Consider the following 23,115-nt stretch of genomic DNA (forward strand, 5'->3'; position numbering starts at 1 on the left):
AGTATGGCTTGTGAAGGCATTAATTATTTACACAAAAATACCGCAAGAAAAATATTTAAATGTAGATTCCAGTTTTCGATCAAGGTTCGGAATGAAACAATGTGAACGGCCACTGCATGTCTGCTGCTGGGAAAGGAATAAAATATTAACTGAAACGTGGTGCATATAAATACTTTACAATTGGAACATGGCGACGATGGACCAGCAAAGAGTCTGATAGTTGTTCCTCCTATCTAAATACTATCTCGGTCAATTGTGTGGGGGGGGGGGGGTTGTTTAATGATATTTATAGACTAAGAACTTTAAAAAAAATAATTTAAAACATCTAATTTCGAAAAGAAAAAAGATCGCTTTGAGGTGCATACGGGCGCCCCTTAAAGAATCTATGTACCAAATTGCACGGCTCTAGGCCTCTTCATCTCAGCTTTATGTGAAAGACAGTCGAACACTCCGCTTTATTATATAGCTATTCAGCTGTCGGAGTGAAATATTCGCTGCATAACCTGTTTGTAAAACTAAATCGACGCAGTATCTCACAGAGCGTATGCAGAAAACGCTACGAAAATCACATACACCCAAAAAAAATATATATAATTATTCTTCTTTAGGCGCGTAGTAAAAAAAAAAATTATGAGAGTGAGTTTTTACGATGCGCGTGCACCATGCAAAAATCTTTCACCGGATGAAAAAAAAGACTCCTTAGGCCTACAACTAAAAATTATAATGTGCTTAAAAATCTTTATCATAAGGAGTTGGCGGTACTTGAGGATTTGGACTGGTCAATCATTAGTTTGACACGGCAGTGATTGAATTACATAACATTTTCTGCTATCATGCCACCCCATTAAAATTTAATTCTTACTTACAAAGTGATTCATAACAACACTAGTAACAATTTTTTTATCTTTTTTTTTTGTACAATAAAGGTATAATATATAATGTTGTCAATTTCCGGACAAGTTAGTGATCACTTTACCTACGTTTGCATTTTTTTTTTTTTTTTTTTTTTTTCATTTTTAGGCCAATGGAAATGCAGTAATACCCAGATAAGTTAAATAAACACTTTGCCAGTGGAACGTTTTGAAACGTGTTTCCGTGACTGTGTACTGGGGAAACGCGTGGGTCTAATTAAACTGTAGGCTAGATTCCGAAATCGCCTGTTCAGTGGCTATTGCCTCTCTTTCTAGTGGGTTGCTCGTGACTAGGGACTATTTTAGTGGCGGGTTGCTCCAGAGGTGTCCACGTGAACTATTGGCCCAATCAGAGAAATGCAGTGAACTGATAAGTCTTCTAGTTTTAGCTTGACCCGAATGAATCCGCTGAGTTTGTTATGGCTATAGACAGTAGTATATAAATTTGACGCCTTTGTAGACATTGGAATGTATTCATGATTTGCAAAGTTTATTTCTTGAATGGTTATTACATAATGTTCACATTATGAAAATTTAGGGAAGTTAAAGTGGTCAGGGAAATTCATATTTTTACTTGAAATCTTGGAAAAGTCCTAGAAATTCTCTTGTGACGATTATTTGAGCGGGAAATGTTGTTATGCTTCATTCTGCCATCAGACCTGTTCTTGAATTTATAGATTTTTTCGAGTGTTTTTTTTTTTGTGGATAGGAACACACCATAGAATGGCACATCAAGGTTCTGTTTGATATTTAAAAATAAAATAAAAAATGAAGAGAACTAGGCCAGCTATGAGGATGGCGAAGACTAAGTTTGGGTTTTCTTTACTTTTTTCAGTTAATTGCAACACTTTGTCAGGGGAAATTGAAATTTTGGGTGAGGTAAAGTCATGAAAATTGTATTAGGTTAATATCTATGTGGCCAACCTTCTAATGATTTTTTTTTGTAGTAGCTAGAAACTAGGCCCACACCTTTTTTAAAAAAAAATATTAACAACCAGGGGAGTATGCAAATACGACGAGCCTTCGTGCAAAACTCGACCTTGTCACTCACATATAAAACATATGTTTGAAAATTCTACCAGAATAAATTGTATACCATAATGATTATCACCCTGCATCAATTAGCAAATTTAAGAGCATTTTAGCACAATAGTAGTTATGTTTCCTAGAATTACAGGTTTTTTAACTTTTTATTTCGAATTCAAGGTGGACATGTCGAGTTTAGAACGGAAGCTCCTCATTAATATTAATTTCCCTAACATTCTCTTTGATCCCGATTATGAGATGCAGAGCAGTATATTTTGTCTTAAAAAATTGATTTTTTTTTAAAAGCGTGCGTGTCTATACTTGCAGTCAAACGCATCATATGATTTGGTCAGCTCCGTTGTTGGCAAATCGTACGCCAATGAAGAGGCCTGAGTGTGGAAGCCGAGGGTAATTGGCGCGCGGAGGAAATGCGCGGTAGTGGAGCCAATAAGAGCGATAGGACTGTCAGTCGGGTCCTGTGTGGTCGAGATCGCCAATGCCAAATAACTAGAGACCTGAAAAATTCGCGGATTCATTTCGTGATAGTCTATAATCCAAAAACGTTTGCCTTTTTACTGCATCAGTGATTGGACCACAGTTTTTCTGAACGACACTCGGCCAATGAAAAACTTTTCAACAAAGAAGCAATCAAATCTCTAACGTCCTAGTTAACACGAGTCAGTAGCCAATGATCAGATGTAATTTTCCCGCGTGCATAGAGGATCATGGAGTCTATCCTAAAGGTCATTGAAATCGCAAATTTTTCCGGTCTCTACAAATAACTACTCTCATTACGACATTCCGCCCTGTAAACCTGTATGTTTTGATCCCTTTTTAACATCTCTACGCCGTCTGATATTAGTGTACGAACTTTCAACGAGGATAACTGCTTGAATAATTTTTTTTTTTTTTTTTTTCGCAGTTTCAGGTAACGTGATCGTAGTATAAACTACGCCAAGTTATGTTACGTAGTGAACAGGCACGTGGAAGAAAAAAGTTTACTGTAAATTCTAGAAGTATTTAAATAATTTGTAAATTTTGCCTGCTTATTACTTGCGAGTTGGTTGCTAAAAGACTTACAAAGTTTTTTTTGATAATTTTTGTGACCAATACTTTCCGGAAGACTTTACGTAACGTATTGAATTTTGCTGCCCCAGTATTATCTGTGGCCTATTGTGGACAGTAATTATAGTAAATAATTTAAAGTAAAACCTAAGATAACATCTAGTGAATTCTTTTTTTTAAATTTTGTGTATTTTGATTGCATTTGGTATTAGGTGTCGCTTAATTCATTTGTTATTTTATTACGGCATTTGTCATAAAATAGTTGTAGACAACTAACTAGAAAATATTTTTTTTAATACAAAAATGTTTCTGCATTATTTGCGAACTGGCTTTAGACCATGGCATCGAATGAAAATATTGTATGCATATTCTTACGTAGCCTTCAGACCTGTTGTAATAGTTTGTTTGGAAGCCAAGTGAAGAATTTGGACTCCGTTTCGGAGTTGGTTTTAAAGAGGCCGCAAAGTTCTTCTAATGCAAGTTGCAATTTTAAATAACGTATTCGGGAGTCCTTTGTCGACGTTCATGCGAGGAGAGATATCTCCGGAGGAAATTTGTGGGCGCTTCTTTCCCCTGCCTCGCTGGTGGCTAGGTGTGGGATGGTTGTTATTGGAAAATTCAATAGGAGAATTTGAGGAATTCGGTGCAGCGTCGGGAGTTCCTCCATTTCGCCTTCCGCGGGGCAGATTCTTTCTATAATTTATTGTTTCTCCCCACGCTGGTTCGCACGGTGGTGAGAAGCTATTATATCAAGTTCTCAAAACTATTCCTGCAATGGGGAAGAGCGATTTAAATATTTATTTGGCATACGCCAACGCTGGTTACGCATTTGTAGTCTTTGAAGAAACTTTAAGTAAGATTGGACAAAAACGATTAATTCTGTGGAAAGAATTTAGTCAATAATATTAGCTAGGGACCGGAAAAAATTCGCGGGTTCAATGACCTGTAGGATGAACTCCATAGTTCTACGTACACTAGGTCAAATGCCACCCACTCATTGGCTGCTGTCTTGTGAGACGTTCCAGCGTAGCAGCCTGTGATTCGATAAAGCTTTGGTTGGGTGTTTCTCTTTGGCCCAGAGTCATCCAGGCGAGTTGTGAACCAGTAGCAGAGGCAGCACTGAGGTATAACGATTTGTATCTTAGCCTATCGCGAAATGAATTGGCGAATTTTTCCGGTCTCTAATAATAGCACAGATGAACACAGTGGGATTACGAGACAGTTGCAACAATAACAGTAAATACTAACAACTACCTTCGAAAACAATGACGCACGGACGAACACAGTAAGTAGGCTTTCTACAACAAAACAGAACTTGCAGCCGTCGTACGAAGTCTTCTGTGTTCACCTATGTTGTTGTACTTGTATAGAATATCTGTTTGGTATAATCCTTGGGTACGTCTGTTTCATTCACCGCGTTGTCCAAGGTTGTTAGTTGTCGGTATTTACAGTTCTTGTTGCAACTCTGTCGTCGTCGTCCGTTCTGTGTATTCGCCCGTGCTGTATTTTTTTTTTTGTGACTTAAATTTATTTCACAGAATTATCTGTGCTGACTAGGTATGTAAAATTTAACATCAGCTGATATTAGCTTGTTCTCTTAGTGATTATGCATTCATCTTTGTTTTCTATTCTTGAGGTTCCTTATGTCACCCTGAAGTGATTGAGAAGTTTGGCTTTGTGAACAATCTTTTATTTGGGCACAGTTACTGAATCGAGGACCTAATACAAGTCTTTTAATGTGTAACATTTTAGCTCTCGGTATACGGAATTTGTTTGGAATAATTTCGTGAATGGAACGGAAATTTGTAACCACGGTGCTGCCATCTGTGGCGGATGGCGTGAACCAAAGTTTACAAAGCCAAAGGGAAACTTTTAAACTGTTAGTGAATTAAAATAAGATGGGCAGTATTTTAATAAAATTCCTTGTCGAAAATCGGTTTAAAGGCCGGGGTTTAGTATTTTTTCAAGTTTTTTTTTCTTCTTTTGTCGAAGCCGCTTCATTATACAGCATAACATTTCCCCCTACAAATCGAATTGATTTGATAGTCGAAGTAACTGCTACGGCAGCGAATTTTTTTAGCGGCGTGTGCAAAAGCTACGTGTTATTCGCGTAATTAAGTTGAAAACACAATTTTAATTTATAATTTAAGCTCGGAATTATTCTAAAGATTGTACGTTACATTTCGCGACAGAGTTACGACAAGTTTGTTTGTTACGGAGGTTAGAGGTTAGGTACACATCTCTGGTAAGTACTGAAAGACTCTCTCACATTTTCTTCTTCTTAAATCTTGGTTTCTTACGTCGAATTGGTCGTTTGTTATTACTGTTAATCATGAGATTTTCCCGTAAATTTATTTATTTTTGCTCTCTGGAATTTGTTGTCGGCCACATATTTTTCAACTAATTATTTACCAAAATTAGTTTGTTTAGCTGTGAATGTTCACGCAAGTTAGATACTCGCTTGACTTCTCACCGCAATTGTATAATATTTTTGCAAGTGCGGCTGGCAAAACATTAAATGCTATGGTGATGCATTTACACTACCGTAATGACTTGAAAATAACATAACCAACATGAAGAGTAGGACCTTGCTTTAAGCGGACATGTTCACAAAGCCTTGAGATTTTTTTTTTCTTTTGACTGCATCACAAGTACACAATTGAACACATTATTCTCCATGGTGATTAATCTTTAAAAAAAAATTGACTACTATAAATCAATTTTTTTTTGTAATCAAGTACTAAATTTAAGAAATGTGAATTTGGATTTTATAACTGCGTAAAGTTAACGTTTAGAAGCTAATTTCCGGTGCATTGTGTTCTGGATTCGAATCTTAGGTATAAAGCATGGATGTGAGTGGCGTTTGAAAACGTAAGGTTAAAATAAGTTTAATTGGTAGACCACCCCCCGATTAGCCGAACAGCAAAAAAAGCATAATATAACTAATATAAATATTATTTTCATTCTTTATTGAGGATGCTAGTATGTGTTAGTGACATATTTGCGGTTGTAAACGCTAAGAAAACAAAGCAACTTAACTTTGGATGTCGTTTGCCTTTTTTACCCTCAAAAATTAATAAGTGTTAACAACATGTTTTTTTCTCCATCATCTCCTTTTTGTTGATAAATAAAATGAAAACTAATTCAAGTTAGATGCAGAAATTTTTGAAATTAAAATAGCTTCGTACATACAGACTGGTCTTTCCACGTTTTCTCTGATGAAGTTAAAATCATAATGATTTGTTAAATTACTTACCACTGTGAAGAATGAATTTTCATGATAGTATGCGTTGGGTAGAAATTTGCTCTACATGTTGCTAATTTCATAAACTGAAGAAGTAATTTAATTTCTGCCACAAATATATTTTTTTGGGAATTAAACCCACCAAATGGTATAAAATGACGGAAACAAGAGTGTTTTCCTGTAAACAGCTAATCTGTTGAGTATATATTTCTTACTTCAGGCAGTTTCCATAGTAACATGCCTTTCTAAATATTAAGTTACCTGCATACAACGCGGTACTGTGTCGGTCATATTTTAGTTTTTTTTTTTTAATATTAGATTATTTAAACTAATTAATTAAACTCGACGCTGTAATGATGTACGGAGCATGTTTTAAAAATATAATGAGAAAAAAAATGTTTTAAATACATACTAATGCTCAAGTTATTACGTGGTTGTAAGTTGAAATGAGACATTAAGAACATATTATATGTAATATAAATCAGTATTTGTAAAATGTAATACTAGTTTTATGTGCTAGAAGGACCCCCCCCCCCCTCCTATTACTTATTGCTATTGCGTCCTCGTCCCAATAATAAACTTTTCGTTTAGCAAGGTTTTTAACTTCTCTTGGCAGCAATTTTTTTTTGTTTTTGTTTTCATATTTTCTGTATTCAGTCCTTGCCCGCATGATTTGAGTCCCAGGTGGCTTTGAACAAGTTGGAAAGTGGGGGGGAGGGGGGTGGAAGGGCTGGACGTGGCCTTCTCGTCGCACAGCCTATATCCACGGGTCTCTACTCCTCTCTCTCTCTCTCTCTCTCTCTGCCGCCTCTCTCTCCCCCCATCCCCCCAACGTCACCATCCACTACGACGCTTAATTGCTGCCTCATATATCTTCTCGTCGCACCTGGGGCCGTACCCTCCCCCCTCGGGGGTCTTTATCCTGGATCGCTGCACCCTTCTCCTCCCCTCCTCCATGTGCCCCGTTTGACGAAGTTTACCCGGCGACGGCGGCTGTACTTTTGCTCGGACTCGTGACCGCACTTGATAATGCGCGCGCGCCGGCTGTTTTGCGCCTGTCTCCTCCGTCTACACCCCTCCCTCCCCCCTTCTTACTTTTTTTTTATTCTTAGGAAACACCAACCCCCCCCCCCCCCTCATTCTACCTTCACGTTCCTTAAGGGGCCCGCCTACCTGGGCACACATACGGTGTGCAGAGCTTCAGGAAAAACAACGCGATTTCACAACTACTCAAGATATCCCAGTGGGGCCTATTTACGAATAGCATTTAAGAGTTCACTGAGGACCGAAAAGTACTTTTAATTTCGGATTAAGTTTTTAAACTGTATTTTTAGAAGCGTTAAAATGCCTAAAACGCGTGTTTTCAGAGTAATTTTTAGGCATAAAACAATCAGTACAGATTCTTGAAAGCACTTAAGGGGCTTGCATAACACCTTTATCTTCATTTCTCCGCCATATAATGTTACGGTCACCGCTCAAATTTCACAGTTATCCTGTGACGACGAGAGGAATGTGCGCCAGTTCAGAGACTTGCGCTTAGAGGCTATACCGCGCTGGAAGCACCAGCGAGCGTCGCGCTTATCATCCCGCCTCACTAACACACATACACCCCTGACGAGGCGGGCCCCTTAACTAGGAACTGCTGGGTCGTTAAGCCCCGAGGAAATATCCGGGTCGTCAACATTCCTTCTGCCCGTAAGGCTGAGTCTGGCACGTCACGTTGAATATATACTATATATATATATATATATATATATATATATATATATATATATATATATATATATATATAAATAATTTTTTCTTCGTAATCCCGCCATTACTTTTATTTGAGGGCTAATTATAAAATTTTAACTGATACCTTGTTTGCATTTGCTGTCTGCTACAAATATTTTCAACAGGTGTGGGTGTTTATAAATATATATACACACACTCACACACACACGAGGCGTGTACGGAAAGTAAGTACCGTTTAGACAGAAAAATATTTTACGGGCATTTCGATGGTTAGTAATATTTAGAACGGTAAATTGGCGACTGATTTTTTTTTCTCTTTGTTCTTAAACCTAGTGGAATTCTAATTACCTTACATGATTTTGTATCATTCTAAATGAACTGAATTCAAATGAAGCTGGGAAATGCATAGGTGGCCCATAAAAATAATGTTTCCTGTGTTTAGTGTAACTTTAGGAAACAGCAGGCTATTGTTTTCCATACATTATTTTGGAGGGAAAAAAACAGCTATTTCTTACCATCAAAAAATTGTCTCGCGTGTTTTGCTTTTTGTAAAGTGTAAGCAAGTTATCAGACTTACAGTTGTTTCAGCTAAATGACTTTGAATGATATCACTACAAAATTTATCACTATAGGTACTTAAGGGGCTCGCCTAGTCGGAGGTGTATCCGTGTGAGGCGGATGATAAGCGCGACGCTCGCAGGTGCTTCTAGCGCAGTGTCGCCTCTAAGCGCAAGGCTCTGAACTGGCGCGCAGTCTTCTCGTCGTGCATATTATGTGGCGGAGAAATGATGGTAAAGGTGTAATGGAAGTCCCTAAGTGCTTAACAAGGATCTGTACCGGTTGTTTTATGCCTAAAAACTGCTCTGAAACCACGCATTTTAGTTAGCCATTTTAACTCGTCTAAAAATACTGTTAGAAAACTTAATCCGGAAACAAAAACTATTTTTTCGGCCATCAGCAAAATTTTTAAAAGTGTTTCGTGAACAGACCCTACTCGGATATCTTGAGTAGTTTTCAAATCGCGTTGTTTTTCCTGGAGATCTGCACACCGTGTTGTGTGTCCGGATAGGCGGGGACCTTAATTTCAGCTAAGAATATAATTGTACGGTAATCGATTTTATTGAGATGTATTCAGCGATTCATTACGCTCACAGGAAATTCGAATTTTGTTAATTTAACTGCCGCGGGATGCATTTTGTAGTATCTCTTTGGAAGTAACTTGTAAACCAAGCGCGATAGATACGGAGCGGATATTCCGAGGCACCGGTGTTCGCCTGGGGTGAGAGGAACAGAGTTTTAACTACCCACTTGAAAATTCCCTCGGGACCACTCGTTATCGAATTAGGCCGGGTAATTAATTCAGTACATCGCATCTGCGGAATGGGGTTCAGCTAGGGGAAAACTAATGGGGAAGGTTGGCTCCAAGGCATTTTTCAAAAAGAGAGAGAGAGAGAGAGAGAAATGGCGATTAAAAAGAAACTTCTATGTTCCTGGTACGAAGCAGCGGCCATTAGTGGTAAGCGAGCGGAAGTCACGGAGAGCGGAATATTTAAACAGCGCAACGGCGCATGCGTTCTAGGTCTCCGCTCCGCTCCGCTCGTGATTGGGCGAGAGAAGCGATAGATAGTTCACGCCATACCTGCGTAGGTCTGTAAGATGTCTGTGATGTGTAAGTTACATTGCCGGATTTAGAGGTCTGGAGGCCTCGGGGCAACAGAGGAGCGGAGGCCCCCTGGCCCCAAATTATTTTCCAAATAAAATGAACAATTTTTTTCAGTCGAGTTTCCCAATAAATAATTTATTGTGAAATCAAGTAGATTCTCTTAGTATTTTTAAAAACATACATAAATATAATCGGAGACACGAATTATATGAAATTAAATTTTCGTGTTAATGAATATTTCTGTTAATATTTTACAATAATATAATCATTGATGTACAAAGTACTGTACGTAAAGGTAAAATAGCGAAAAAAGAATATCAAAGGATTTGTGGGGGCCCTCCGTTTGTGGAGGCCCCGGGGCTTTCGCCCCGGTTGCCCTCCCCTAAATCCGGCCCTGTGTGTTGCATCCTAGCTCACGGTGTACGGCATGTGGTGGGAGTAGATTCCGTGAATGTAACGGAAGTCGGTTCAGAACGGAAAATGTGTAACCGACGGCGCTGCCATCTGTGGAAGTCTCAGGAATCTCGAAAAGATGGCGGACTCGCGTGATTCATCCGTATACTCTTATATTATTGCCTTCGTAAATATCTTAGAATTCACACCGTGCATAGCTGTTTAAAAATAAAACTTTATAATAGTAAAACTTTACTTTAATACTTTGTTATGATTAATATTCATTAAAAAGAAATAATGACAACCTAAAATACATTAGAATCCTGGCATTACAGTTTTGTCAACCATTAAGTTAACATTGAAATGTAGATATAGCGTAACGTAAATCAAACTGTAAAGAGACAACAATTTTTTAGCCTGCATATATTCGACGCCATGTTGAATAAAATAATTTCGTGATGAAATTTTTACTGTTACATCTTAAATGTTGTATCAGGTCACTAAGGTTAGGTTTTTTTTTGTAGGAAGTATTTACAGACAGTTCTGTCGTTTAAGCAAAAAAAAAAGCACGTATAGGAACTTAGTGTTATAATGTATTTCAAAATGTGTCAGGTATATATAGTATTTTTAATAATTCCACGGTGAATTTCGTGTCCGAGTTTCGTATTATAAGAGTATTTGCTACACGTGAACCCGTGAATTTTTCAAACAGTTTTCGCTTTTATCTGAGCCGCTTCATTATATACTGTAAAATTTTGGTCTGTCAATCGAATGATATGATAGTGGACTTAGCTGCTCCGGCAGCGAATTCTTGCGCGGCGGGTGCGGAAACTACGCGTGATATCGCGTCCAGAAATGTAGTTGAAAACACCGTTTGCCTTTGTTTATCACGCTTGGCATTAGTTTAAAGAATTCTTCGTTATATTTAATGTCAAAGTTTCTAATTATAAGTGATTTTGCTACATGAGAACACATGAATTTGCTTGTTAGGGGTCATCCATTAATCACGTGATGTTTTTTTAGCAAATTTTTAACCCCCCTCCCCCTCCCCCCCTAGTGATTTTTGGTGAGGTTTCAGACTAAACCCCCCCCCCCCCCCCCAATAAATCAGGTGTATTTTCTTCGTAAAAAAATATTTTTAAAAATTTCAGAATATTATCTTTAAATAGGTATAATCTAATTTAATTCTGGAAAATTAAGCACAGTGATAAAAATGTCCAGACACACATTAAGGCTGCAGGTTTATTCTCACTGGCATAAAAATAATAAAGGAAAGGCTTATATGTGATTTACGCACGTATTCGGCGCCAAAATCACAGTCTTACTGGCGACTGGCAAGCCGAGCCGGGTGGTTCATGTTGCGGCGGGCGGGGATATTGTTGCCTGGCTACGGCGAGTCAAGGTCACGCATCGCTTTTCGGTTTAGTAGAAATCGGGCGAAAAAATAAATACACGTGATATCTCTCTACACCCCCCCCCCCCCCCTTCTCCATTGTGATATTTCGTGATTTTTCCCGACACCCCCCCCCCCCCCCTTTTCGAGCCAAACGTGATTAATGGACGATCCCTTACCGAAGTTAGATGTTACACATTCTCTGACGAGTACTGAGAGACTGGCTAAAAAAAAAAAAAAGTCAATTCGTATGTGTTTTCTTGAATATTAGGGTTGATATTAATTTTGTTGTGGAAAATATTGCGTAGGATATTTATTAAAGATTCATATGCTAATATGAAATATGAAAGAATTTTAAAGTCCCCGCGGTGGGCGGAACCGCAGATGTAAATCACGTGATTTGAAAACTGCTAATGATATCCGAGTGGTGTCTGTTTATAAAATAATTAAAAAAGACTTTAAAGTTCGTTTCGTTAATACATGTCGTGGATACAAAAACAACAATAGCAGCTTAACGATTTGACAGAATTCAATGAGTTCTTTTTGGTGTAATATTTTCTTACGGATACCTGAATATACAGAAATAGTCAATACAGTGTATTGATAAAAAACATTGCAAACAATTTTTCGTAAAAAAAGATATTTTAACAAAAAAATATGAAAAAAATATTGGCTGTAAAATTATTAAAATCACATAAGGAAACCTCGATAGGGACTAGATATTAGAAAGAATAATACATAACAATTTTAAGCTAATTTTAATTTATGAATACATTCTGTTACCCAATTATAAAATAAAATCATTTAAATATATTTCGTTCTAAGATTTGGTTACTATAAAGGTTTTTCTTATGTGATTTTAATAATTTTATAGCATTTTTTTAAATTTATTTTTTTGGTTTCAAGCTCCTATTTTATGTAGAACAGTTTTTTTCTTTTTTTTACTGTACACGGTATTTACCATTTCTGTACATCCAGGTCTCAGTATCGATAACTTGTAGCCGACAAAACAAACCCCATCGAATATTGTTGTCATTCAGATTCTATTATTTATATTCTTGTCGTTTATGCACGATACGACCTTTTGCTATCCTCATAACAATACGCAGATTTTAGATTAATAGTTCCGTTACAGGATTTTTCAAACTTTATTTTTAGGGGCGTAAAAAAACAAACTAAAAACTAGTTTTACCAGAATGACATTTAGGTATGGAAATCTCGAAGATTATAGAAAGCACTTAAGGGACCTGCAGTACTCCTGTATATTCATTTCTACGCCATGAAATGTTATGGACAACATTAAAAGCTCACAGTTGTCATATGCACGACGTAAAGATTGCGCTAGTTCAGAGCCTTGCGCTTAGAGGCGATACCTTGCCAGATAAACCAGCGAGCGTCGCATTTATTATCCCGCCTTAATAACAAAAATACACCTTTTTGCAAAGTAGACCCCTTAACTATATTTTTTACTCACACGCATACAAATATGTTTATTTTAACGTTTTCAACTTAAGTGAATTATAAAAAAAAATGTTTATACCAACTATAAATACATAACCATGTTTGACCAAGATTTTATTTACAACTTCTATCGCAATACTCATGAGAAAAAAAAATCAAATTCTAATGCGCAGCAGAAACTTTTTTTTTAAAAACAATTCTTCATAATATGCTATAATGGGGGGGGGGGGGCCCCTTCGTTTATAGTTAAAGAATATATATCGACTCTAAGTTGAACATTGGAAACGTCTTCTCACTTAAAAGGCCGTTTCCAGCTCAATAAGTAAGAACATTATCAAAAAAACAGAACTGTATTTACTGGTAGTGTTTTTATCATTGGCGTAGCTGTGTTCATAAAGTTGGGGGGGGGGGAACAAATAATGATTTTGATGTCATGTAAACCCATTCCCCTCTTACTAAGACGGGAGGTCCGGGGGTCCTCCACCGGAAAATTTTGATTTTAAAAGTGCAAAATAGCGTTTTTTTAAGCAGTTTTTGTTTCTAACTATTGGATACATCGATGTTAAAATTATTATTGTTTCCTTTAAGATAAAATTTGAGAGTGAAGAAATTACATATAAAGTTGGGCAGAATAATATTATAAAATAAACATATCACGGTCTAGAAAGTTGGGGGGGACAGTCCCCTCCACCCAAAAAGTTCAGGGGGACACGTCCCCCCTGTCCCCCCCCCCCCCCCGGGTTCCTACGCCCTTGGTTTTTATAAATGTTTTTAATAAGATAATAACCGGAGGAAGCACGCAATTTTTCTCTAGTTGATGAAAGAGCAGGTTGGGCAGCTGGGTCTTCATCTCTCCCCTCCCCTTTCTAACACCTTCACCACCCTGGATAGGCCAGTGATGCCAACTCTTGTGCGGGGTTGGCACTCGACATGCAGCGCGAGTGGTCGCAACCCTCGCAACCACACCACGTAGCGAGCCAGGGCGTTGCCATGGTGACGCGAGTCGCCGCCGCCGCGCCTTGCTTCCTGAAACCAGAGATATATGCACACATAAGAGACACACAGCTAGAGAGTGAAAGAGTGTGTTGCGGAGGGAGGCTGGAACGAACCGCGCGGAAGCTGAGAATTATTCAGTTGCAGTGGCAGGTTATTTGTCCTTTGGTAGCGGGGACAGTTTCCTGTTACCACGTGTAGCATTACGCAGGTCCATGATGCTATATCGTGTTTGTGTCTCTTGTCCTGGCGAAACCTTTAGTTTATAATAATTTTTTTTTTTTTTTTACAAAAATGCAGTAATTGAGTTCATGCGGTATGTCTAACAAGAAAAATTTGAAATTCATCAGGGAATTTTGAATTTTTGAAGAATCAATAAAATTATTTAGTATGTGGTTTTTTATATGGAACATTTGGACGACTGCTAATCCTATATCGTTAATCAATTGCACACATTCGGTGTGCAGATGTTCAGAATAAAATACGCGATTTGAAAACTTCTCAAGATATCAGAGCGGTTCTTGTTTACGATTCCTCGGCGAAATAATTTCAATCTCGATTCGATTTAATAATCCGAATTTTTTAGCTCGACGTGGCATAGATCGTATCTTCCCATGCATTTATACTGTCTTGGGAAGAAATAATTATTTGTTGTTGACAGCCGCAGCTCTCAATAATTATAATTACTCAAGTCGACCGATGTTCAGTTCAACAATAACAAAAACTAGGTCATAAAATTTATCACAAGCCATAACATGTAATACGAAAACTTATTATTTAGCGAGCTCTGTCATAATGTGGGGCCTAATTTCCCTTTACTTACTGTTGCTTAAGATACATTTTTTTTTTTCAAATTCTGATTTTAAAAAATGTTAGTTAAACAGAACTGCACTGTATTTTTGAGTGTGTCGTAGATTTTGGTTTCTCACTTTTCGCATCTGATCATTTGAAAATGTGTGATATTCGTTACGTTTCTTGCAGTGGGCGTAAGTAATTAAGCGAGAAGTTACGGACACAACGCCGAGGCAGACTTTTCTGCGGCGGATAAAATGCTGGTTGGTGTATGTCCGCATTTTTTATTTGATTTTTACCGAACTTCAGTACGTTCTATAACGGGTTCTGTTGAAAAATGCTAATGCGGGTGGTCTCAGTATCTCTATTTTTATTATTATATTATTCATTTGTTTTCACTCCCGCCAAGAGATTTCAGGGAAGTTTGGAAAAGACCGCAATTGGCAAAGGAACCGTCCCAGCTTGGGGGCAGTGGATTCGAACCAAAAGTTCTAACGAACTTCGCTGTGCTCGTGCACAAGCCGTGGTGTACGTTTCTCGAGCGGATTACACGGTGTAACGTTTTTACGTGTTATAAAACGGCCGTAAATTTTCCTCGGCGGCGTGTTTGTTTACATCTTGGGAGGAACCTCTTCGGCCAGCACTCTCTTTCGCGGCTAGTATTTAAACGCGGGTTTATTTTCGGCGCGGTCGTTCCGGGAGGCGTGTCTTGGCGTTTCTCTGGCAGACGCTTCTGTTTTCTGTGACCGGTCTTCTTCTCTCTCACACACTCCCTCCCTTCCCCCTCTGTTGTTAGTACTTCGCACTGTCCCGCCGCTCTGTCCCTCGACAGTGTTAAAATGAGCGAGAAGTTTACCTTGGCAGGGACTGAAATTGCTACAGGGTTGAGGTACGAAGGCATTTAACGAGGTAGCCTCAGACCGACCTCCGCCGTGTTCCTTGGCCGGGTGACAGGGCGACGATGGACTCGTGTGAGTGAGTGATCGCCTTCGATCGGTCAACATGTTGGAGGATCCCGTTTTTGACCCCCTGCGAACCCTCTTCGGCAATCTTGGTCCCTATCGGTGGCTATCTGCGATCAGTTGGCACTGGTTTCGCGTTCCTCCCGTTGGACGAGGTACTCAAGGGGCCCGCCTACCTGGTCACACACACGGTGTGCAGAGCTTCAGGAAAAACAGCGCGATTTCAAAACTACTCAAGATATCCGAGTGGGGTATGTTTACGAAAAGCATTTAAGAGTTCCCTGAGGCCCGAAAAGTACTTTTAATTTTGGATCATGATTTAAACTGTATTTCTAGAAGAGTTAAAATGGCTGAAACGCATGTTTTCAGAGTAATTTTTAGGTGTAAAACAAGTGGTACAGATTCTTGAAAGCACTTAAGGGACTTGCATTACACCTTTATCTTCATTTCCCCGTAATATAAAAATACGGTCACCGCACAAATTTCACAGTTATCAATTGACGACGAGAAGACTGCGCGCCAGTTCAGAGCTTTGAGCTTAGAGGCGATACCGCGCTAGAAATACCATCGAGCGTCGCGCTTATCATCCCGCCTCACTAACACACATACACCCCTGACGAGGCGAGCCCCTTAACCCCGCTTGCGTTTATGGAAAATTCAAAATTTAAATTCTGGTAAGGGGTGGCTATAGAATTGACCAGCTTGGGAATCTTGTACCGATTTTTGTTAAATAAAATGTTAATTTTTTCATTAAATATAGTTTTTTTCTGTGTGTTTCAAAAATAGATTTTGTAGTTACGGAGTTGGTATTAAAATAATGTAATAAGAGTTTTTAGTGTTTAGTGTATACTGTCCGCGTGATTTACCTCAATTTTTTTTTTTAACTAGACTCGCATTGCAGTTGACGCTGGTTCGAATCCCAGTCTGGCCATCCCGATTTCAGTATTCCATTGTTTTTATTGAAATTATTTCAGGCCTGAGTGGTGGCTATGTTAGCATTATAACATACTAACTGGGTGAAGCCATTTTTTTTTCTCTTCAGCTTATTGTTGTACCATATGGTTAGACGCCCAAAACATTGGCTGAAGTTGTAGTCTTTGCATTATGGAAACAGTTTTAAATGACCTTTTTGTTTCATCAAGCGACGAAAATTATAATTTAAGCTTATTTACCATCATCGGACTTTATCAAGCACCGTTTTCGCAACGTTTTGGGCAGTACAGTATGGTGTTATCGAGCTATAAAAAAGTGACATCAATTGTTTCACAGTATGCCGTCTCCTGACAATTCCTATTTCCTAACTCCATGCACCAGGCAAATGCTGGGAAAATTAATACTGATTTAAATTCTCTTTCTCTCTCTCTCTCTCTCTCTCTCTCTCTCTCTCTTGACCAGCTGATTTCTTGATATTTCTGGCCTGTGTTGTATAAATAAATTATGTTAAATTACATTTGCATATTATTTGTAGTATGCATTTTCATCGGAGTTGTAATTCATTCCTTGTTGGACACCAGTATTATTTTTTCAGTTTTGATAAATGTCTCATCGAAAGAGTAATTACAGACAAAATAGTATAATTGATATCAGGATTATTTAGTCAACCATGGTTCATATAATGAACCATCCCGGCATTTTCCTTGAGTGATTTGGGAAACAATGGTCAGTTAGGAATTGTGCCATTCAGGGATTAGAAAACGGGAGAATCTAGTACAGTGTCATACTATTGCAACATCTTTCTCCTTCGTAGCGATTGTCTTCACGTGTCTGCAGTGAGTCTTTTTTGTTTCAGCACTGTCTTCACGTGTCTGCAAAGGGGTCTTATTTTGTTTCAGCACTGTTCCAGACAGGACTGGAGTTTAAGAGGCCACTCCAGTGTTTCAGGGGCACTACGCAACCCGCGTTAACCTCATAAGATTCAATGCTATTTTCATTTTGCTTATAACTTATTAACTAATATAGATTTCGAAATGATGCTTCCTTTATATGTAAGACAACGATGCTCTTATCAAAGCCCCTTTCTTCAAAAACGTGCATAATTTATGGTTCAAACCTAGACAATACACTTATGCATATTAGTAAAGATTAGTACAAAACCATAATTTATGCACGGTTTTTGAAGAAAGGGGCTTTGATAAGAGCATCGTTGTCTTACATATCAAGCAAGCATCATTTCGAAATCTATATTAGTTAATTAGTTATAAAGCAAAATGAAAATAGCATTGAATCTTACGAGGTTAACGCGGGTTGCGTAGTGCCCCTGAAACACTGGAGTGGCCTCTTAAGAACGCCGCACTTGTGTCACGCTGCCGTAGCGGTCGTCTTGGTGTGTCTGCAGTGAGTCTTGGTGCAGACGGGACTGGAGTGTCACGCTGCCGCGTGTGTTTGTGTTGACTCGCGCCGTGTTGTCTGCCCCCTCCAGGAGGAGGAGCTTCGCGCCTCGCTCGACCCCAAGTACGCGCACCTCAGCGACGACCTGCACGTGGAGATCACGGCCTTCGCGCCGCCGGCCGAGGCTCACGCGCGCATCGCCTACGCCCTCGCCGAGCTGCGCAAGTACCTGATCCCCGACTCGAACGACGAGATCCGGCAGGAGCAGATGCGCGAGATGGAGCTGATCCAGACGGTGGTGGAGCCCGGTCCCAACGGCACGCAGTCGGTGCGGCGCGTGGTGCGCGGGGGGGTCGCGGCGCTGCGGGGTCGCGGCGCGTCCTTGCGCGGCGGCGGCGGCGTCTCGGCGGCGGCGCTGCGTGGCGGCGGCGGGGGCGGCGGCCTGGCCATGCGCGGCGGCCGAGGGCTGCTGTCGCCGCCTCCGGGCTCGCTGATGCCGCCGCGCGGCGTGGTGCCGCCGCCGGCGGGAGTCAGGAAGCCGCTGGCGCCGCCGCCGTCGCTGCTGCCGCGGCCCCTGCCCACCAAGACGAAGGTGCTCAGCATCCTGGACCGCGCCCGCGTCGCCATGGAGGAGAGCTACGGCTGCGAGGAGGAGCTGGCGGGCGGCGAGCCGGGCTTCTACGAGCCCTACGACGCCTACAACGCGACCGGGTGAGTGCCTCTCTCTCTCTCTCTCTCTCTCTCTCTCTCTATCCATCTCTTGCCCTCGTGTACCTGAGAAAACCTGCCTGGCGTCGGCCGGACAGGGTTGGAGGGGCGGTGCTTTCAAGCAACACGGATCCTTGAGATAGGCAACAAGTTTGTGTCGAGGCCTATTCTAACACGTTTTATCAGCTGTTCCCAGATTCTACCTTTGAGGGTGCTGGTACGGGGAGGGAGGAGGTGCGGAAAGCCGGACTTGTTCCGGAAAACATGTCAAACGAGTGCCAAATTTGCTTTACACGGGGTTGTTCACTTGAAATTAAGGCATACGAAATACCAGCACTAAGCATCGGCAGCGAAATTAGCTACGGCAACTACGTTGCAAATTATTGCTACATAGCTGCCAACCATTACGGATTGTCCGTAATTATTACGGTGTAGTGACATATATTACTGAATTACGGGTCGGTAAGAAAGTATTACGGATTTTTTTTTACAAAAACCACAAAAAGCCGGTTAAGTGATATTTGTTTACTATAGAACGATATCGGTGACGCTGTGAGTACGATAGTTATCGCTGTCGATATCTTGCAATAGTAGCGCTGTTGCGGCGATTTTTTCAAGCAGTCTTGGCGTCCTTTTCGAGTTAACTGTAAACATGGCCGTTATGTTTGGATTGCGTGGGCTACGCGTCACTTATTTTACCGTTTAAGAGTGGCATTGAAAATACAATGAAGCGTGATGCTGTGCGGAGTGAAAGTACTAGCAAAAGAACACCTTTATTACAAAAATACCGGGACATTTATGCAAGTGAATGGCCGTGTTTTTCACGTTCATCTGTGTCTGAGAATCACTTATTCTGCAACGTCTGTAATAGTGATTTTTCGGTTGCCCACGGAAGTAGAGACGACTGCCGAAGACATTTTGACTAGCTATGGTTGATGATAAAAGCTCTTTCCACACCCAATTTGGCGAATGAGAACTCTTAATTTGCCTGAACATAACCACGTCAGGTTCAAAATTGGACGCAGGTTTTCAGTCTGGAACTGACTTAAAAAAAAAAAAAAAAATATTTCATGTTCTGCAGCCATTTTCACAGAAGCCTTGCAAATAAAAGCTTACACTTTCATCACAGCTGTGTTATTTGGCATTATTTTACGTGTCCATCTCTTTTCAGCATTAACTAACAAGTTTTAATTTTTTTATCAAGCTTTGAGAAATAGCTCTTTTTTTTCCGTTGGGCTCAGTTATTCTAGTAATTAGAAGATTTAAAAGGCATTTTGAGTGATTTTAGAACTATTTTTGCACGTAATTTTCAGGAAATACAACTTGTCTTCATTTAGGGTTAAGATCTGGGTGCAACAAGTGGCTAGTGGTCCTGTGAGTTTCCTGCCTGTGTGGTGCCTCTGTCCGGCACGTTGTGGTGTTTGTGTGCAGGTACTCCGGTTATGATGACTACGATGAGGGACCCGTTGACTACTACAGCCCAGGGGATGCGTACCCAGGTAAGTTAGGGCCCTCGCCACTCGTCAAGTACTGTGTTTGATGAGTCTGTGCCTCGATACCACCTGACGTACAGGAATTTTTTTTTATGAGAGTCTAATTCAGCCTAATATTACAGGGGTTTCTTTTTTTTGTACATATTCCTCATTGTCTGTATAGCGCATTTAAAAGCTTCTCTTAAAAACATTGTTTCACCTGCAGAAACAAAATTTGTTTACATTATATGAGGGATTCATTTAGTACAGTTCATGTATGGCTGATAAGTTGAGTTATAGTTTTGAAAAGTTTACACTGCTTACAAAAATACTTTTCTTTTGTCTGAATTTTTTGCTAGTTTGTTATTTTTTTACATACTTATTTAAAACTCGTACATCAGTCAAAAAACTTTTTTTAAGACTTAATGATTTGTAAACATCTTAGCTCTCAGTATTTTGCATTTGGTAAGAATAATTTCATGTAAGTAAATCAGAAGTCGGGAAACGGAAATGCGGCACAAAAATGGCAGATCCGCATATATCAACATAAAACCATGTATAGTCACTTTCATAATAAATTAGAATACATACTGAACGTATTGGTTTGCCAAATTAAACTTAATGATGGTGAAACTACCCTGCAATATATTTGGTAAACTAAAATAGTCCTTGTAAAAAGTGGTCCCAAGTTTAAAAATACATTACATATAAAAATTTAATTTTACTGTTGATAATACATAGTCTTCTTCCTAAATTCCTATTGAAGGGATGTGGTTGAAATCTCACAATTTTTTTTAACATTTTTATTTACATTCAATTAAAAAAATAATAATGTTCAATCAACTCAGTAAGGTTGAGGTTTGTTTGCAGAAAGTATTTACTGACTGATTTCAGTAACTTAAGCTAAAACAAATTTACTAACATTAACATAGTGTTGTAATGTGTTTTACAATGTTTCCATTTAATATTTTAGTAATTTCATAGAACTATAAATAACTTCTAACATGTTCGGAAACTTTATATTATTAACTGTTAATGAATTTTAACAAGGGCTGTATTTTAATAGAATTCTTTGTCAAAAATCAAGTCCAAAGCTGGGATCTATTGGACTGCAACGTTTAGTTTGGAATATACCTTAAAGTTAGCACCTCGTTCGTAATGCGCTTTAGGGAACCATCAAAATGTTAACTATCTTTGATGCAATGTTCGTCCCAGTACAATTTTTCCTGGATTATAAATAATAGGTATTTTTAAAGTTGCAAACATATTTTTTTTTTACAGTTTTTCCCTAAAATGAATACTTTTCGTATATTTATTATGCTCTGCATTATTTTTAAGAATTCTGCATTAAATTTGGTGTCCCAGTTTCATATTATAAGTTTATTTGCAACATGAGAACACGTGAATTTGCTTGTTACCGAGGCTAGATGCTTACACATTACTGGTGACTACTGTAAGACTCTCTCACATTTTTTTCATTACATTCCTTTTAGCACCTTGTGAACACTTTTGAACAAAATAAAACCAATAAACAGATGGTTGCATGTGAGTGTAACTTAAATATTAGTCCATTTTGATAACAACTTTACTGTAGGTATTGCGTGTCAGCTCAGTTTATGTTTTTATTGGCATACACGTGCCATCATAATGCATGGTGTTTTTTTGTGTTGATTTATAATTGTTGCATGTTTACTTTGCAGTGTGGTTGTGCAGTATCTCCTATGAACATACTGATTGATTACTCTGCGAATTTAACTTTCTGTTAGTCCTGAGTTTGTGGTATAATGTGGAAATGTTAGGGAAAACGATCACTTGGTTGTTCGGTATCAAAGATTCCATACATTCTTTGGAGGCAGAATCAGTGAACATACTGGGCACTTTATTCAGTTTGAGACATTCATAATGCTGTAAAGCGTTCTTTTTCAGACTCCGCACAATGAAAATATTGAAATCGTGTATGACATCTAAGGGTGAGAAAAACACAGTCCATGAAAACTAATATTTAAATATGACCTCCGATTAGGTTCTCACATTCTACCAGTATGTGCACCATGGTCACAGTAGTTCAAACCACCTCTTACAGGATTATTATTATTATTTTGAATTCCTTGTGACTGAGCAATGCTGGTACTTGCAAATGCGTCATTTAATTACGTCCTTTCTACTCTCTTTTTTATTTTCTCTCCCACCCAATATTTTCTATAAAAAAAATCATACGAAAACAATTCAGAACAATTCAGATCACCATTTACTGAAAAATGATCATATTAGGAAATTGTTGTTGCAGCATTAATGGTGGTGCTTAGGTGTGTTTTTTAGCAATGGCTTTTTGGAAAAATGTCATGATTAAGAACAGCTTCATCATATATATGTACATATTCACACTACATAAACTTACAGGCCTACCATTTTCCCCAAAAAAAAAAAATGGCATGTTACAATTTAGTGAGCTTCACAATAATACACTCGTAGCTTAATGCTGATATTGTTTGGCGTTGGAGTTATTTATTTGTCATAATAGTAATAATCGTTGTTTGTATTCAAAATGTTACTTTGCTCTTGTTACATTAATATAGATTTAAAATATATATAATTTTAAAGATTGAAGTTAAAATAATTTGTTTCATCGCCTATTTTTTTTTGCAGTTGTTGGTGTCTGATTATCAAATTTTTTATTTTTTTTTTTTGTCAAATATTTACCGATCATAAATGACCGGATATACTATTGTGGAATAAGTTATTCTCTGTTTCCAATGTGCGGTAGAGCTACTCATTAATGCTCCAAGTAAATAATTGATTCAATTATTAGATGTGTTTGTGTAATAGAGAACTATATTAATCCTAGTTTAGATCTGGTCAATTTTGTCTTTTTACATTCAGGTCGCTATGAGACATTATTTTAATTTTGGTTGTAGATGTGGAATAAATAATGCATAACAAACTTAACAAAGAGTAATATAAATAAAA

The 23,115-nt window shown here is 38.7% G+C and overlaps 1 protein-coding gene across 2 annotated transcripts in view; it reads left to right on the top strand.

The window, feature by feature from the left end:
• Positions 1-23,115, top strand: part of LOC134539222 (KH domain-containing, RNA-binding, signal transduction-associated protein 3-like) — a 283,653-nt gene that overhangs the window by 255,422 nt on the left and 5,116 nt on the right. For both annotated transcript variants that reach the window (XR_010076280.1, XM_063381013.1), the window contains exons 4-5: positions 18,060-18,679; positions 20,108-20,175. Coding sequence is in view for 1 of the 2 variants with exons in the window: in XM_063381013.1 (XP_063237083.1) it covers positions 18,060-18,679; positions 20,108-20,175 (688 nt within the window). In the remaining variant the exon portion in view is untranslated. The remainder of the gene's footprint in view (positions 1-18,059; positions 18,680-20,107; positions 20,176-23,115) is intronic.

Source organism: Bacillus rossius, chromosome 15 (assembly GCF_032445375.1).
Source record: "Bacillus rossius redtenbacheri isolate Brsri chromosome 15, Brsri_v3, whole genome shotgun sequence".
Classification (NCBI taxonomy): Eukaryota; Metazoa; Arthropoda; class Insecta; order Phasmatodea; family Bacillidae; genus Bacillus; species Bacillus rossius.